Genomic DNA, 15,162 nt, shown 5'->3' on the forward strand with positions numbered 1-15,162 from the left:
TTCAGTGTGTAGCACACCTGTCTTCATGATGAGTGGTTGGGTGAGAGCAGTGATGTGTCTGGTGCCCAGTGGTTAGAGAGGAAGAGCATTCAGTTAAAGCAATGAGGTGGAGTTGAGCAAAACCTTGAGCGAGCGTGCGAAAAGTGAGTGCATATTCCGCACTCATTGTGCAGCGAGCATGTGAAAAGTGAGTGTGTATTCTGCCGCCGTCTTCCTCCCCTGGGTAAGTTCCAGAAACGCCTCCCCTTTAAACAACCTCTCTGAAATTCCGCATGAAAGCCTCAAATGACGGAAAGGCTGATCCATCCTCTCTCCATACCACCGTAATCCACTCCAGAGCTTTGCCAGTAAACAGTGAACAGACAAAAGCAATCTTCCCTGCCCCAGTGTATATAAAGCGGGTTGCTGACTGATAAAGAAAGAGCAGATGAACCGCCTTCGATAATGAACGCGATATTGCGTAGCTTATCAGTGAACTACGGCTCTGTTTATTAAATGCCGGTCCATTTGAAAGCAGGTGATGGCGATTTAGCAGTAATCAGGGAACCGGCTTTACTGACGAAATGCGCGTGACAATCGCATGCGATATATCGCCCAGCCCTAATTGCAATATAAATCCCTTACATTTAGCTGGATCACCGTCAAACTTCTCGGGAAGCGACAGACAGGGATTCCCCAGAGATGGCGTCTCTGCCGCGTGTGTTATGGCAGCCGCAGCCGGAGGTGGTGGTGCCACAGGAGCGGTGGTGTGGAGATTTTGCAAGGTTTTCACCAGCTCCTCCGTGAGAGAGGTAAGACTATTCAACTGGTGCTGATGGGTGAAGAGTTGGCTGGCCTGAGCTGACATCATAGCACACAGATGAGAGAAAGCCGCTGGATCTTGGTTTGGTGAAGTCTTCTGTAACGGGTCGTCACACGAAGTGGGATACATAAGCAGGCTTTTATTAACAGATCTCATGGTCATACAGGCAATGGTTAAACAGGGGCAAACAGGTATAGCAGAGGTGAGACAGAATCGTGGTCTTACAACAGGCAGTGGATCAGGGCAGGCGGATATCAATCACAAGTCCAATAAACAGCAAACATTCCAAGGGCAGGCGGCAGAAGAATCGTAAACTAGGATCAATCAGGTTCAACAACAGGCAGACAGTCAGAATAACAAACGCTCAGAAATGTACACCGTGGCAATGATTGTCAATGAAAAATGAAGCAGCATAGGCCTAATGACTAATATATTTAATTCAAATGAATATGTTCATTCTGATCTCTTTCATCAGGTCTCACACACACTGCAGCATTGTAGTTACTAGTTAAGTGATGAAATAATCATGTATGTTTACAAGCCATGGCTTTCTCAGATTAATTCTGTACACAGCAATCATTAGAATATCTATTCTCCTGTCTCCGGAAAGGTTCGGATTTTGAAATTATCCTGCGAATGCTTATTTTAACAGGCGTTTATTGTGTTAACAGCACATTGAAAATATACATAACCGGAAGAATCGATGCACTGCTTCTACGATAAAGGTCTATTTGCATACCCATCCTAAACAGTAGGCTATGCGAAATTAGAATTAGACTTTTCTTCATATTTTAGTGTTGATGAATGTCATGGAACCTTTAAATCAGTCTAATGAACTATTTTAATAATATTTTGTACTGTAGCGTATATAAATTATATACATAGAAAAGTGTCTCAGGGTAATACAAAAGTGAGTGGCCACAAGGATTATATAAGAACACAAGGATTAGCAAGAATTGCTGCCACCTGACAGCTACTTTACATTCAAGGCTCCATGCAGCATAATCGTCAAGCCACAAAGATTATCAAATTTTATTATCAGAGTTACTGACGCAACAAACTGAAAGAAAACAAACTTACTAGAAGCTCGGTGTTTCCACCCACTTTTTTTATATTTATACTGTGTTTAGCCAGCAAGAGCTCATCGATCGTCATCATCATGACCATCATCATCTTTCTGCTCCTGCACCTGACCTTCAATGGTGAGACAGTTAAAACAAAATTCTAATAACCCAAGTTAATATAAATCAGTTAGGAGGAAACATAATAACTAACAATATCTCTTTCTCAGTTCGTGTGAGTGTGGGTATAGTGAACGGCAGAGAAGCAAAACCTCACTCCAGACCTTACATGGTTTCTGTCCAAGCGAACAAGCAACACATCTGCAGTGGATTCCTAATTTCTGATAGATTTGTCATGACTGCTGCACACTGCAGATACATGTAAGACCTTGTTTCATCTGCAATCTTGAGTTATTTAATTATATTATTGTTATTAACTTAAATTAGCTTAAAATTAATAAATGAAACCTACATTATTATTAATTATTGTGCATACAATTCTTATATAATTAATCATTTAATAATAATACGGCAGCTAATTATATAATTAATAAATAATTAATCAAATTATTTAAAATAAATGATTCAAGATAAGCTAATTAAATAGTATTGATAATAATTAATAATAATTCATTCATATTAATCACATATAATATACATTTTTACACACACATATACATATATGTATATGTGAGTGTATATATACAGTCAAACCAAACATTATTCAGACACTATATATCATTTTTGATATATTTTTTACTAGTGGGTGCAGGACACTATAGTTTATTTATGTAAATGAGGATAGCAAAATAAAGTAAACTGTGACATACCCAAAATTCTTCATACAGTGGACTACCAGTAAAATTGATTTAAAAAAAATAGTCTTTCAAAATTTTTTATACGTTCACTTAAGTCATAACCGACTATGTTAAGATGCTCGCCAAGACGGGCATGTTGATATAACTCTTTTTGTAAAAAATTGTCCGTTCAGCGCAGGACTTGAAAGAGAACTCAGTATTTGCACGCTGTCTGAAATAAGCGTGTGCGCGCTTCGGTTGAGTGCACACAAATCTTTTCACAGCGCACAAGTTCTCTTTCGCGTCTTGCTATTGAATGTTTAAATTAGCAAGGCTTAAATGAGTTTAGTTAAACACAGATAGCAACGTGTGTTGTTCAGGTCTCACCTGCGCTCGCGCGCTAGCTGTCAACACTCAGGCGATGACGGCGTAACGTAACTACTCATATTCGAGCATATGGAACTCGCAGTGAACCAAGTTTACAAAGAGTGACCGTTTTGTCCACCCTTTTTGATAATCGCAGTTGTAACGTATTAGGGAGCCAGAATGCGCATTGACTGAAACATATAGATTATCCGAACTCTGTCTGTCTGTTTTACACGTTGCTTTCATAAAAAAAAAAAAAAAAAAAAAAAAAAAAAAAAAATATATATATATATATATATATATATATATATATATATATATATATATATATATATATATATAGTCTTTATATAGTGTGCAGTGGTGTTCTGAAATGAGGAGGCACATTTTTTTTCATTTATTTATGAATCAATGTAAATTCATGTGCATTACTCTTAACGTTGACACATCTTCCTTGTTAAATGAACACAGGCTACTTTACATCAAAAAAGAAAAAAAGAAACCAAATACATTTTTTTTTTTTTTTTTTTGTAATTTTACATGTAGCCTACACTGTAAAAAATTACTGTGATTTTAACAGTAAAAGACTGTAAAAATGCTGCGGTGAAAAACTGTTAATTGGTTTACAGAAAGTTTCCGTACTATATACGGTGAATAACTGTAATAGATCTAACGGTACATTTAATGTAATTTTACGGTAAAATACCGTTAAATTCACAGTTTTTGAAAGTGAAAAATAACAATTCATTGTAAAATTTACAGTGAAAAACCGTAAATTGACATTCCCACAATTCCCTGCGTGACACTTCACATTTGATACATTTTTGTTGAAATAACTCTGTTTCTTCTTAGTTTTTCTCATTTTTTTCTAATCAGTTATGTACATTAGGGTTTTATGTTACATCTAATGTTGTTAAATTAATGTTTATTGCATTTTTAAAATTTCATGCATGTTACCATGATGGTGTTTAGTGTGTGTGTGAATGACACTGTGTGCACCTTCTATATATTAGTATTGTCCTCCTCAGCTTGTGATGAACTTTGATTCATCATGTGACTCTTATCACCATTGTGTTTGGTGACTGTCAGTGTATTATAAAGATACAAAACAGATATTAGTACTTCATTAGGTTGGTAAATTAACATTATATCAGTTAATGAAATATGTTATTTTACCGTAAATTTTACTGGGATTTTTTTTACAGTGTACTGAAATCCAATGTTAAATATACATATTTAAAATGTAAAATTCACATGTAACTCCGTAAGTATGTTTACGGTTTGATGTCATTTTTACAGTATTGTTCTGGTAACCACAGCTGCCGGTATTTTTCCGTAGAAACAACAGGATTTTTTTTACTGTGTAGTAATTCTGTAGCTATCAAAACCAAGTCAGTCTCATCAAGTTAGTGTTTTAAGCATTTCTACATTCATTCCAAAATAATAAGTAAGGGCAATAATAATTTAAACAATATATTTTATTTGTGTATTGATGTTTTTCTTTTTAATTGTCATCTAGGCTATTTCGGATCATCAGTTATGCTCCCAAACACCGTCTGTCACAGACACAAAGATGTAGGCTATTTTTAATTTCATCAACTGATTGCACTAAAAAAAAAAAAAAACCCCGCAGTCATCATGCTTTCAGTCCATTTTAAGTTTGATTTTGACATGACATAAAGCGGTGATATCTAACTGGGTGATTTGTTTACTTACTTTTAAATTAGTCTTCCCACTGACGCCATTATTTGTCCATTCAACGTGCATGTCAGCAAGAGGCAGGATTTATCGCACAAACCAATCACACACACACACACACACACACACACACACACACACACACACACACACACACACACACACTTTTGTGGGGGGTGATCAAAGCGTATAGAACCCAAGAACCCCGGTAGCGCGGCCGCCATTATGGGCTGAAAATACTAACTTACATCTTAAGCACCCAAAATCGGCGATTTTCACTGCCAAATCAGAAGCGCAATAGAACAGTTTTTTAAATTAAGTCACCAGTAAACTGTATGGCTCCAACAGTAAATGTTGTATTGTCTATATGTTTTATTTTACCAGTTGTGGAATCTAACCATTCAACCATCTCTGAGGTAATGTAGTTAGTCTACTTTATTGAGTATTTCCATTTTATGCAACTTTACACATTATTAATAGTAAATTAATAATTAATACATTTAAGATCATCATGTTTGCAGTGAACAATATATTTAAGACCTAGTGGAGTACAGTAATAAACAGTAATAAACAAAAACGTGACGGGGTGGTAAATTTCATCCCAAAATGTCCCTTGATAAAAATCACTTTCTGGGGGGGTAAAACTTCTTTTTTTTTTTTTTTTGGCAGGGTTCCCTTGATAAAATGTGCATTCCAAGGGCTAAAAATCATGTTATTTGGGCTCACTTCAACCCTTGGACATGAAAAACAACCCACTGCAACAGTGTAAAAGTAGCCTAGTCCAATTTCGCAGGAAAAACGCAGACTTGGCAACACTGTTTGGTTCATTAATTCACTCACTCACTATATCACTCACACACTTTTTACTCAATTTGAATGTCTCCCTCCCCCAGTTTTTAAAGCTTAAATCCAGCAGATCATATAGAGAAACACTTTGTCCATACCACCCCGTCACATTTACTACCCCGTCACAGGGTCATTATGTTAAAGGTTTATGGAAAGAAAATGAAATATTACATAAATTAATGTTGAATGATGTTCTTGTTGTGTGGACTGATCAGATGAATGGAACTTTATTTGTATTTTTTAAGTAAATTCATTTTTTCAGTACAAACAACGAGGCCATTGAAAGGTCAAAATGTTTCATGATTAAAAATATAAAAATAAAAAAATATATTAAATTACAGACTTTCTATTGATGGTTTCCAAAAAAGGGACATTTTTCTATTAGGAAAACATTAGATTTTAAAAATCTATATCTTGTTTTATTACTCCAGTGGCATACATATTGTCCGTGACGGGGTAGTACAAGAATGGCTTCCTTGCCTGAATAAAAAGATTTTGTGCCTGAGGTGGGAAAATATGTTTTTTGGAGAATTAACATATCTTTCAATTTGTAGGTTTGTTTAAAAAAAAAGTTTGTTCATAATGAAAATTTTGAAAAATGCAAAGTGGAAATGGTTTCATAGAATGACTCAAAACAATCATGGCCGCCATATTGAAGGGTCGTTCCAAACCAAAGTGCTCAAAACTGGCCACTTCAAAGGGCCCTTTGGAATGAAGGATTTCAAAGGGTACAACTGATGGACACTTCGGGCCCCCATGATCCTTTGCACAGGGAACACAGATAGCACATGTACGTCTGCAAGATGTCTGTTAAAGATCACTTCATCTGGAAAGCATCTGCTGTTTACAAACATCTGATAGATGTCTTTAAGATGTCAGTTTTACATACATTCTAAATCATAAACATCTTAAAGACGTCTTCTAAACGTCTATTTGACATCTGGAATGCACTTCTGCGTCATCAGGGCCAAAGTCCCCGTGAACCGGAAGTTGCAAACGTCTTTACTCCAGTGTTGTGACGTATTTCCAAGTGAATCGGACAAACAAATTTTTTTTGGTGTATTAACTTTCACGGATTCATTGTTCACCACAAGACTAGTAAATGCGCTAACAAAGTAAATAGGGTCAATTTTGATTTCATGCCGACTTTAAACACAAAGTGATTAAAAATACATCTTTGTGTCTGTGACAGACAGTGTTTATGGAGCATGACTGATGATCCGAAATAGTCTAAGCAGACTATTAAAAAGAAAAACATCAATACACAAATAAAATATTTTGTATAATTGTTACAGCCTTTAGTTATTATTTTGGAATGAATGTAGAAATGCTTAAAACACTAACTTGATGAGATTTTGATGAGACTTTGTTTTGATAAATAGAACATTACAATGCATTATTAATGTAAACTTACAAAACAGAATTGTATGTGGTTTCTTTTTTTTGATGTAATGTAAAGTAAATGTAATGTTTGTTTAACAAGGAAGATGTTTCAACATTATGAGTAATGCACATGAATTCACATTTGATTCATTAAAACGAAGTGCCTGTGTAACAATATATATATTGTTACATCCACGCTGTCCCGAACTGTCTTCAGTTCCCTCATCAGTCTTCCCGCCATCTCCCCGGATTCCCTGCACCTGTTGATCCTCGTCAGCACTCCCTTTAAGTTGGACACTTTCCCTGCACTCCTTGTCTGTTCTCTTGTTTACTTAGAAGTATATGTTGTTCATGTGTTCCTGGATTGTGAATAAACCCCGTTGTTATTGTGGATCTCCGTGCTCGCCTCATCTTTCAGCATACACATATAACAGAAGAACAGACCTAAACCGCTGGAGATCTTCAAGGAAAAGGATTGGACTATTTTACATTTCTGAAGTTCCTGCTTCTCCCGTGCCTCCTACGCCAACTTCTGTCACGGATCGCCTTGTGGGGCTCCTGCAGGACGGTCATTCGCTGGAGAGGAATGTGGAGGAGTTTGTCGAGTTGGCTTATCTGACGAATTGGCCAGATGCCTGTTTAAACGCCCTTTTCCTGGAGGGGCTGGACGAGAGCACGATCCGTTTTAAAGAACCTGCCGGTTATTTTTCCTTAGGCGATACAATTAATCTGATTTTGTCTTTAAATTGTTCTAAGTTTGTTATCGTAGAGGTTCTTGATAAATCGTGCGATCCTTGTCCAGTCCCCCCAGAAACACGGGCGGCCTCTCCATTTTCCTCCGTATGCCCCTCCAGGGAGCTTTTCCCCGGTGTCCTGCCGGACCCGAAAACCCCAATGGCCACAGAGAGTCCCTTCGTTAGACTAAGAAGGCAGAGGAGAAGGAAGAAAAAGGCTGTACAGCCCCAGTTTCCTGAGTTTTCTGCCTCCGTACAGCCCCAGTTTCCTGAGATTTCTGCCTCCGCGCAGCCCAAGTTTCCTGAGTTTTCTGCCTCCGGGCAGCCCAAGTTCCCTGAGTTTTCTGCCTCTGGGAAGCCCCAGTTACCTGAGTTTTCTGCCGCAAATCAGCCCAAAACACCAAGTTTTGAAGAAAGGAACTGGTTAATAGACTTTTGTGCTGAACCAGCTGCCAGTCTCCTCGAGCCTGCTCAAGCCTGCCACGAGCCTGCTCCAGCCGCCGCTGCCGAGCCAGCTCCAGCCTCTGCCGCCGAGCCCACCCCAGTCACCGCTGAACCCACTCCAGTAGCCCGTGAGCCCTTCGAACCCCTGAGTCTCCCAAATAATTTTTTGAGGGGGGGAAGGGTACCAGTGGGGGGGAAAGATGGGGGTGGGCTCAGAGATCCGCCATGGTCGCCCACGGCCTCTGACCCGCCATGGCCATCCCTGGCTTCAGATCCGCCATGGCCGCCCACGGCTCCTGACCCGCCATGGCCGCTCAAGGCCTCTGACCCGCTATGGCTGCCCAAGGCCTCCCGTCATGACGGCCGAGGACCTAGTACCGAGGACTAACACCCGCCATTTGGTGGGTAGATTTCAGCTGTGGCAGGTAAGACAGCCACTCCCACTAGCCACTTTGGCGGGTTGAATATAATTTCAGCCTACAGCCAAATGAAAGGTAGCCAAGCTCTTCGTATCACAATTCTCTATCGAACTCTATCTAACTTGCAGTCAAGGTGGATAGGCAGAATTGCGCTGAATGACACACAACAGAAGTGCTCTCTCGCGTGCGCACTCTCTCTGTCAGTTTTCCTTGTGCCTGAATAGTCAAATATCCGCACATACAGATGTCAAAATGTCCATCATGTGGAGTATCTCGCATTGAAATAGTCGGTTATGACTTAAGTGGACGTAACCAGGTGGGTAAAAAACTGAATATGTGTCAGTATATTACGTCCATGCATTCAGCAGCCCCCAAATAAATACCTGTCTGTCATTAATGTTAATCAAACAACAAAAGATGTTGATAAATGTATACATGTTAAATAAACCCATGTATCTGAATTATTTTTTTTTTAATTACTATTTGTAATTTGCTTTGTTCTTTTTATATAGCCAAACAAAAATAACTGTACCAGCTGATATACAATGTAGTCTTGATTTTGGTGGTCAATCTTTATTTGAAAGTTTAAAAGGGTTTTAAATCTTGTAAATCAAGTAAAATGACTCAAAATCAAGTAATTTAAGCATGCCAAAGTCAGCTTTAATCATAAAAAATTTAATTTTCCCAACAGCAAAATTGTGGCCAGTGAAAATGGCTAGTGGCTAGTAACTTTGGAAAACCACTAGCCACAGTGGCTGGTGAGCAAAAAAGTTAATGTCAAGCCCATATATATATATATATATATATATATATATATATATATATATATATATATATATTAGTCAAACCAAAATTTATTCAGACACATTGAACACTTATTACAATTTATTCACTATATTTTATTTTATTTTTTATTTTTTAATGGTAATAAAATATGACAAGAACTAAACTGTGTTTAAACGAGAATAAACTGTGTAAGAAAAAAATTGAATCTTGATAACACTTAATCAAAACATGGTCAGGTCAAAGTGTCTGAATAATTTTTGGTTTTCATTTTTTTTATCAGTTTTACTGGTAGTCCACTGTATGAAGAATTGTTGGGTATAATAATTTTGCTATCCTCACTTAATTAAAATATTTTGCTATCCTCACTTACATAAATGAACTATAGTGTCCTGCACACACTAAACAAATATTAATTTATATCTAGTGTCTGAATAGTTTTTGGTTTGACTATATATATGAAATAACATATTCTTTGGCTACCAAACCACCACTTTTCCAGATGTTACTGCTAAATATAACTTGTTTCTTTTAACAGTTTTCCAGTTCTGACAGTTGTGCTAGGTGCACATGACCTACAACAAAAGAATTTGGACCGAATCAATGTGGATTTCTACCATGAGCATGCGGATTATACCAGTGGATCCTTTCATAATAACATTTTGATTTTGAGGGTAACAAACTGCACTTATTTTAGTTGTTTTAAATATTTGTTTTAGGAAACAGTGGTTCAAACACTGATCTATATAAATTAGAACACAATGAGCAATCCAGTAATTTACATAGATCAGTGGGTACAAACCCGTTTGTTTTACAGTGGTATGCGAAAGTTTGGGAACCCCTTGCAGAATCTGTGAAAATGTGAATAATTTTAACAAAATAAGAGAGATCATACAAAATGCATGTTATTTTTTATTTAGTACTGTCCTGAGTAAGATATTTTACAAAAAAGCTGTTTACATATAATCCACAAGACAAAAAAGTAGCTGAATTTATTAAAATATCTCTGTTCAAAAGTGTGTGAACCCTTGATTCTTAATACTGTGTGTGGTTACCTGGATGATCTACGACTGTTTTTGTTTTGTGATGGATGTTCATGAGTCCCTTGTTTGTTCTGAGCAGTTAAACTGAGCTCTGTTCTTCAGAAAAATCCTCCATGGCCTGCAGATTCTTCAGTTTTCAAGGATTTTTTGCATATTTGAACCCTTTCCAGCAGTGACTGTATGATTTTGAGGTCCATCTTTTCACACTGAGGACAATTGAGAGACTCAAACACAACTATTAAAAAAGGTTCAAACATTCACTGATGCTCCAGAAGGAAACACAATGCATTAAGGGCTGGGGGGTGAAAACTTTTGAACAGGATGAAGAAGTCCAAATTTTTCTTATTTTGTTGAAATATATATATTTTTTTTTTCATTCAGTACTTCCCTTCGGAAGCAACAGAAGATACTTGCATGTTCCCCAGAAGACAAATTAAGTACAATTTACCTTGATCTTTAAATTCAAAAAGTTTTCACCTCCCGACTCTTAATGCACCGTGTTTCCTTCTGGAGCATCAGTGAATGTTTGAACCTTTTTTAATAGTTGAGTTTGAGTCCATCAATTGTCCTCAATTATCCTTGTTGTGAAAAGATGAATCTCAAAATCATACAGCCACTGCTGTAAACGGTTCAAATATGCAAAAAATCCTTGAAAACTGAAGAATCTGCAGGACATGGAGGATTTTTCTGAAGAACAGAGCTCAGTTTAACTGCTCAGAACAAACAAGAGACTCATGAACAACCATCACAAAACAAAAAACAGTCGTAGATCATCCAGGTAACCACACACAGTATTAAGAATCAAGGGTTCCCAAACTTTTGAATGGGGTTATTTTAATAAATTCAGCTACTTTTTTGTCTTGGATTATATATAAACATCTTTTATGTAAAATATCTTACTCAGGGCAGTACTAAATAAAAAATAACATCCATTTTGTATGATCTCTCTTATTTTGTTAAAATTATTCACATTTTCACAGATTCTGCAAGGGGTTCCCAAACTTTCGCATACCACTGTATATTACACTTCTCACCCCCATCTGGAAGATGATCAAATCTTTCTATTAATGATGATGCCGTTTTTGGTTTACAGCTAGAAAAACATGTGGAACCAAACAACAATATCAAGTGGATATCCATACCAACGGAAGAAGATGATATCGAAGCAAATACTATTTGTAGTGTCGCAGGATGGGGGAGTTTAAAAACAAATGGGAAAGGAAACAACCGCCTCATGGAGACAGATGTGACGGTCATGAATAACATGAAATGTGAAAGGAAATGGGGGAAAAAAGAATATGCAGCTTCACAGATGATGTGTGTATATGGCAATGGAGGAAGCTGTGATGTATGTAAAAAACACAACAACAGAGTAACCAAATCTTTATGTGTCAGTGAAGTTACAAATTATGACAAATCATGACTTATGTGTTGATCTGTGCTTCTTAACAGGGGGATTCTGGAGGTCCTTTGGTTTGTGGAGACACTGCAGTCGGTGTAACATCTTTCGGGGACCCTGATCAGTGTAATTCATGTGAACTACCTGAAGTTTATATTAAGATTTCAGCATATCTTCCATGGATAAAGAGCATTTTTTGTTAATTGAATTAATTGCAGATAAAGTCGGGTGATTTCTGTTTTTTTAAAGTTGAGTTGATTTGCTGCCAAATCTTCATTCGATAAACATAATAATAATTATTGTAATATACATAAAAATGTGCTGTGTGCCTTTTTCTCAATAAAAAAATACAATAAAACAAAATAAAAATTACAGTGTAAACGTTACGAAATCATCTGGTCATAGCTATGTGGATGTGTTCACACAAGCTTTGCAATTCACCGGCATCATGAGATATTCTATGATAGTTTGATTATAGAGTATATTTAAAACTATAGATGGAATTAATACCTTTTCATTGTATGACAGATTGACATTATCCTGAACAATGTATAAGCATTTGTTTCATGTGTCATAAAACAGAAAAGAGGCTCTTTCACACATCATATTCTTTTAATTTTCCTGGCAAAAACATCCCAAGTCCTTCACATAAAAATCAGTCTACAGGCTTACGTGGACAACTGAAGTCAGGGAAGTTCTCATTTATTAAAGTTTCTTAATCAACTGTTCAGACATTGGCAAAAAAAAAAAAAAAAAAAAAAAACGATTAATACATGAAGATTCTTACATATAGTCCCTTTAAAGACATTTGAATCCTGGGGAAAAATGTAGCACAGTTTCCACAAAAATATTACATTGCACAAATGTTTTCAACATAAAAAACTAGAAGAAAAACAAATAAAAGACTTCTTATATCTAAGAATCTTCCCAATCTCGAATTTTGAGCCAAAATTTTGAACAGCAGTGTAGTTTTTGGTCTATACACTACAAACTTTTATTGCAAAAATTCATACATATGGTGTGAATATAAGAAGTTTCAAAACATTGAAATGAACATTGCAACATTGCCCTTAAGAAAAAGAAGTGTACTTCAAGTATACTTAAGTAATATTCAAGTATATAGTATACTATATTTTTTAATTATAATGATATATGGTGCAACAATACCCTCATATCATGATTCGATACATATCATGATACTGAACTCACAATACAATATTATTGCAATACTCCAAGACATATGGTAAAAGGTTAACAAAAAATGTACTGTTGTTTAAAAAATGCTAAATTTGGTATTACATTGGAGGTGGGAATGAATAGGCTTGGTGTTGGTAACCCAATGCACAGGATAATGTTGACACCAGAATAAAAATATTCATTATTCTAAAACTGAAATACAGAATTATTTTAGACAAATCCGCTTGCATTTTTAATTAATGTAGGCCACTTTTTTTTTTTACTGGTATTGCATTATTATACATTATATTCAACATATTAGTAGTTTTATACTGCAAAATTTACTTGTTAGTTTACTTTAAGTGAACATAACATAATACTTATAGTTCACCATTTATATATTATTTTTGCACTAAGTATACTACTGTGTTTCTATTTAGGTATTCACTTGAAATATACCTTTAACTGTACTCAGGGGTACTCTTAACTGTACTTTGTTATGCTCTGTTGTTTCAGGCTTTTGAGGAGTGCACATGTGTATGCAAAGCCTACAAAATATTATCAATTGACAAACTGTAAAATATAAGTTGACAGAGCCCTCTACTATAAACACTAATATGCTGATCAAAATCGTTCTAGATGCTGGCAGTGTGCAAAGCTACATCTGATGACAATAAAATCTTTCTGTAGGCCTGTGCTAATGATGTTACCATTAAAGGAGAGCATATAAATACAAAATACAGTGTTCGACATTAAGCCTTGTCATGTGCTTGTCCTTTGGACAATTAAATTGGTCATTCACTTATCTGAGTAAAAAAGTTGCTTGTTTGAAAAAAAGAGGATTTATTTGTGGTGTAAATATAATTTATTCTGAAGCAAAATTCTCAACATTGTTCCATCAGCTTTTACATATTAAAATCTGCATATTTTTTTTTTACTTTTACAAAGAGCAGTTTTTCCCCTAATCTTACTAAATGTATGCTTCATCTCTTATTTCAAATTTTTACATTTGATCAATAAATTCAATAAGAAAAATAAGGCAGTGCTGCTACCCATCAAATTAAATAATTTACACTGAAAAATTACAACTGCATCAAGCAATGTTATGAAATTCTTTAAATATTTTTGAATATACAAATAAGAAATGTTGGAAAAATTATACTTTTAAACATGAAACTGAACCACCAGTAGGTGGCAGAAAGTCTTAAGGCTGATTTATACTTCTGCGTCGACTGTATGCTGTAACTACAGAAGAGATTGTATGTAATAGGGAGATGAGAGGGTTTGTATCTTTTACCATTAAGTTAGCCGTTGCGCTTTCTCCAATCACGTGCGGTACCTCTCAGCCTATCGTGTAATGGCAGTGACATCAGTTGCAACATTCCCTAGTCTGCCATCTCTTGAAAAAATACATTTTTATCAAGCTAAAATCTATATATAGTTCCCAACGAAAGTATTGTTTAGTGTAAAACATGGCAAACATGCTGTCGATTAATTAGCCATTTCCCCACAAAAGTTGTTTATTCAGCATAATGAAGCCTCTCATCCATTGACATCCATTCGAAAAAACGGCCTCTGATCTCCTGCCCTGCGTACCGCCAGGGGCAGGGCGTTAGCATTAGCTGTTACGCCTTTTTGGTTAAAGGTTGGGCATAGGCTGTGTGTAGCACACGTAGCCTGACGTGCACCCATAGCGTGCAACTCTTCAAAAATGTAACAACATATCAATTATATATGGTCCGCAAGCGCTGTGATTGGTCTGCTAGAACCCCTCCCTCAGGTCAAAAAATGGGCGCGAAGCAAGCAGAGAAGAGTGAGCGTTTTCAAATTCCATATGAATGAAAAAACTCTCTGTTTCAGGGGACACACAACACCAAACTGCAACAAAAGTCGTTGCCTATTTGCCACCATCACTGCTGAAGCTTCTCTGACAACGTACATGACAAGCTGCTCAACATGAACGCGGACACTGGGTGCTTCTCAATATCCATAATCGTTTCCTCAATCCTCCGTCCTCCATCCTATGACCCAGAAACCAATCGAACTAGCCATCTTGAAGGACATCTCAGTTCTCTAACTGCATCGCGAGGAGGCGAGGATCGAGGAGTGAGGAAGCTTCCTGATGAGCGAGGATACACAGGTGCATCCTTTGCGGAAGTCTTTCTTGTCGAAAAACCTGACGCACGTAAACATTCTCCTCCCCCTTCATAT

General features: G+C 36.6%; 1 protein-coding gene across 1 annotated transcript; it reads left to right on the plus strand.

The window, feature by feature from the left end:
- The first annotated feature begins 1,619 nt into the window (after nucleotides 1–1,619).
- On the plus strand, nucleotides 1,620–12,340 carry LOC125252403 (granzyme B(G,H)-like). The gene is made up of 5 exons (XM_048165670.1): nucleotides 1,620–2,004; nucleotides 2,094–2,244; nucleotides 9,872–10,007; nucleotides 11,470–11,724; nucleotides 11,829–12,340. The coding sequence occupies exons 1-5, from the start codon at nucleotides 1,962–1,964 to the stop codon at nucleotides 11,976–11,978; spliced, it is 735 nt and encodes a 244-aa protein (XP_048021627.1). The 5' UTR covers nucleotides 1,620–1,961; the 3' UTR covers nucleotides 11,979–12,340.
- The last annotated feature ends 2,822 nt before the right edge of the window (nucleotides 12,341–15,162 follow it).

This window comes from Megalobrama amblycephala, linkage group LG2, assembly GCF_018812025.1.
Source record: "Megalobrama amblycephala isolate DHTTF-2021 linkage group LG2, ASM1881202v1, whole genome shotgun sequence".
Taxonomy (NCBI): Eukaryota; Metazoa; Chordata; class Actinopteri; order Cypriniformes; family Xenocyprididae; genus Megalobrama; species Megalobrama amblycephala.

Bases quoted from the DNA above. Each gene is read 5' to 3' on its own strand.
- LOC125252403 (XM_048165670.1), top strand. From the start codon at position 1,962: ATGACCATCATCATCTTTCTGCTCCTGCACCTGACCTTCAATG. The intron at 2,245-9,871 runs GTAAGACCTTGT...TTCTTTTAACAG, and splicing joins GCTGCACACTGCAGATACAT to TTTTCCAGTTCTGACAGTTG. The intron at 11,725-11,828 runs GTATGTAAAAAA...GCTTCTTAACAG, and splicing joins GCAATGGAGGAAGCTGTGAT to GGGGATTCTGGAGGTCCTTT.